Source organism: Musa acuminata, chromosome BXJ2-10 (genome assembly GCF_036884655.1).
Source record: "Musa acuminata AAA Group cultivar baxijiao chromosome BXJ2-10, Cavendish_Baxijiao_AAA, whole genome shotgun sequence".
In the NCBI taxonomy this organism is placed as follows: Eukaryota; Viridiplantae; Streptophyta; class Magnoliopsida; order Zingiberales; family Musaceae; genus Musa; species Musa acuminata.
This window is the reverse complement of record NC_088347.1, coordinates 17,703,001-17,706,644: the sequence shown is the minus strand read 5'-3', so window position 1 is coordinate 17,706,644 and position 3,644 is coordinate 17,703,001. Positions and strand designations below refer to the sequence as shown.

At 47.5% G+C, this 3,644-nt stretch overlaps 1 protein-coding gene across 1 annotated transcript; it reads right to left on the bottom strand.

The window, feature by feature from the left end:
• Nucleotides 1-213: 213 nt before the first annotated feature.
• On the bottom strand, nt 214-3,444 carry LOC135583775 (scarecrow-like protein 9). The gene is made up of 2 exons (XM_065127844.1): nt 3,222-3,444; nt 214-2,934 (listed from the first exon to the last, which is right to left on the bottom strand). Exon 2 carries the CDS (start codon nt 2,849-2,851, stop codon nt 440-442), a length of 2,412 nt encoding a protein of 803 aa, XP_064983916.1. The 5' UTR covers nt 2,852-2,934; nt 3,222-3,444; the 3' UTR covers nt 214-439.
• Nucleotides 3,445-3,644: the final 200 nt, after the last annotated feature.

Here is a 3,644-nt window from a genome sequence, read left to right as displayed (position 1 = left end):
TTTTTTATATTTTTCGTGAGAGAAATGGATTGGCAAATAGGGTCAAATCATCTCAGAGCACCATTTTAACTTTTTTCTGGTTGCTGATCTCAGTGTAGTTTCATATCTGAATTAATCAAAGTTTCTTTCTTTTTTTGGGGGGGGGGGGGGAAATAAAAAGACTCATTTACCATCACAGGGCACAAAATTCTTTAGGCAATTCACAGATGAGACTTGCTTCGAGTAAAGATACTGATAAGTTTCACCAAACAAACATATCCCCAATCGTACCTTTCAAGTCAGGTGACCTATCAACTGAAAACAAACCATGTTTGACATGCACAGAGATGTCGAAGTTTTCATGGGCATAAAAAGAATGATGAAAGTGTGAACTGCAACTCTTGCAGCAAAAATCACCTTTATAATGAATGAACGACCGATATTAGCCCTGTGGTTTCTACTATCTATTCGATTTCCATGTGGATAGTGCATAAATGATCCTCCCCTTCCACCCCTGTAGCAGCCATTGGCTATCTTCGACAACAACAAAATCCTTGTGGTAGCAGGATTTCACCTTGTTCTTTGCTTTCTTCACGATGTCAGGGTTCAATGGAAGCTGAGTGAACCCGGCCCTCAGGTTCCTTGCATGCCACCGCTTGTAGGTCTCCGGCCTCTCCACCCTTTCTGTACCCTCACAAGAGATGACATTGAGAGCCTCCCGGCCGAACATAACCTTTTCGATCAGCTGTCTGGGTTCATCCTCACGTGGCACGGTCATCTCAATCATGTCAAACATACAAGAAAAGTGGAACAGAGCTTCCCGAAAACGTGTGAGGAAGAATGGAGCGCCGTACGTGCCATTAAGGACACCATGAATGAACACATTTGGGTTGATCTTTCTTACGGTTTTCAGGACTGCATCCCTTGGACTATCCACTAGCACCGTCTCATCCATCAGATTCCTAAACCTGTACAAACAGTTGACCACCAACACCTCATCTTTATCGATGTTGAGATCCTCTACTCGAATGGTCTCCCACTTAGCAGCAATTGCCCGAAACTCGAAAGGGATGTTGAAACTGCGTGCATAATCAGCTAACCGGTGCCCTGTTTCATGAATCAGCTCCGTCGGACGGAATCCGTGCACAGGTACATCGATACCGGTCATGCGAAGCTTCGGAGGCCCACCAGGCCTAGTAGAAAGGCGTTGCATGAGATCTGGCCACTGGAAACCATAGTATATGCCAAAATCTATAATGTGCAACCGCGTTGCCTTCTCCACCACATTTACAATGGTCTGGGTAGAGAAGAAGTGAGAGATCTTTCTGAAAGGGCAAGCAGCCAGATAAAGCTGGTAAGCTTTTAGAATGTCAGTAACAGGAATCCGGTATGCAGCCAGGGAATGGTAGACCTGACTTCCTGTACCCACAAGGCGAGCCTGGAGGCCATCGGCAAACCAATGGGCTAACCTCTGGTTCGCATCTCCATGAGGAGAAGAGTGCTGTCTGATTTGTTTCAACAATTCATTTGCACTTGGATGATCATCTGTCGCCACAGCTTGAGCACATTGAATGAGGAGAGTTTCAAAATCCACCACCTCCCTCTTTGACTGGTTCTTCCCTCGACCCCTTCCCCTACTTGATCCTTTAGAATGACAGATATGGGAAATTTTGCTTAGTTGGTTCTGCAATTTCAGTCGGAGTTCATTGACACCCTTTGCACAATTTTCCCCATTACATAGCAGAACATCATCAAACATTTCTGTGCGAAGAGTCTCCTCGATGAAAACCGCTGACTGTTTATTGATCCTTCCCTCTGTATCCAAATCCTCCCCATGTGGATTCTTCCGACCCCTCGCTGGATGAACCGGGTGTTCTTTGTCTTCAGTCTCTTCTTTGACCTCAACCAGTCTCCTTTGTTCTTTTGTCCCTTGAAGTAAGGAGAAACCATCAGCTTCCAAGTTGACTACCAACCTATCAGCACTTGGAAGGAATTTGCATGCCTCCTCAACTCCCCTCTGGAATTGCCAAGCAGGTTGGCTTTCAGTAACGAAATCAGGATCCGTAAGTGTGCTTAGAATAGACTCCTCAACCCCTAGTACGATATTACCAAAAATATTTGTTGAAGAAAACGAAGACTGTGAAGAGCCGTCAACGACAGGATGAGCTTGTAGCTGAGAGTACTCGATAGGATCATATGGCCAGCTATTGCCGGCAACCATGCTGCCACCGATATTGACACTGGAACTCCCATGGTGGTTAAGGTCATTGGGGTTATCCGAGAAATGGCTGGAACACGATGATGGCTGATCAGCTGAATGTCGGAACTTCTCACCTAAGATCTCATAAAAGGGTTTCTCTGCAACTCTGAGAGCAGGGTGTTCTGGATATACATCAAATTTCTCATCAATGTTCTCCTCCATGAGCATCCGCTCAATATAGTTGAGGACAATGTCAGAGAAGATCTCAGAGTCTTCCAAGACATCGACCTTGGTGCTTACACTCAAAGATGGCACAAGGTTGGAGTTTGGGGTGGAAACCGAAGGTGAAAACCCAGGATGAACATCCGGGAGATTCGAAAAGGGCTGTGGTTCTCCTAGGTCTAAGCTACTCAAGGCATTCTCCTCGGTGAAGAGACCATAACTAAATCCGCCATCCATGCCAGTACTGAACACAGCACTCGAATCAGATGTGGAATCAAGGGTATGTACAGCGGGAATACTCTGGAGGTCGAATAAGCCAGTATGATTTGAGGCAGTCATCGCCGGCGGCGCTCCGAGCTTGAAGCCTTCGGCAGTGATCGGATCGGGGAAGAGGTGGTCATGCTTGAATTCGTTAATCACTGCCCGGAAATCTCGAATTCCGGTACCCATGGCAACCAAACTCTCATCACCCTCCGTAGCAGATTTCACCAAAACAACTTCAGATACCACTGCTATTCTGACCGAGACCAAGTCTGCCACGAAGATCCATATGACAAGTCAATGCTACTCTCATCACAAGTTTCATACCAACAGCAGAAACAAGAAAGGTGAGAGCGGTAAAGCTAACATCTCAAGGGAACACGAAACGGCGTCCATAGATTTCGAAACAATAGCAAAGCGATTAGATCCGTGAAATTGAAAAGAGTAGAATAGAGGAATCGACGACTAGCTGAAATCAGGGAACGAAGATAACACCAGCAAAAGACGAGATCTATCACAAGATGGCCAAGGAATCCACGAAGAAAGGGAGGGTTTTTACCTGGATCGAGGCACCAAATACTCCTCGAAGCGAGAAAGAGTGCGTCCGTCGCTCAGGACAAGGTCTTCGTTGATGATCGGCTATAAAGTGTCTTGATCGAAACATTCGCGATGTGGCTCCCCTCTCACGTACCGGCTGTTGCCGGTCACCACGCCGTTGAACTGACGTGCGCCGAGAATAACGCGAGTTGACTGCCGCCCCTGCACCGCCGGGGCCAATTCCTCGCCCGGTTCGTCGGCTTTCTCAAGATCTCTCTCTCCGTCAACGTGGCGCGTCAGGATGGCGTGCATCAGAAGGTCGGCGTCGCTCGATCGTATCGCCCAGCGTCGTTCCACGCGACACGTCGGCTCCACAGGCACGACGCAGAAGTGGCAAGACTACTGTAGACTAGGCCACGAGTCTCTCTCTCTCTCCAACCACGTG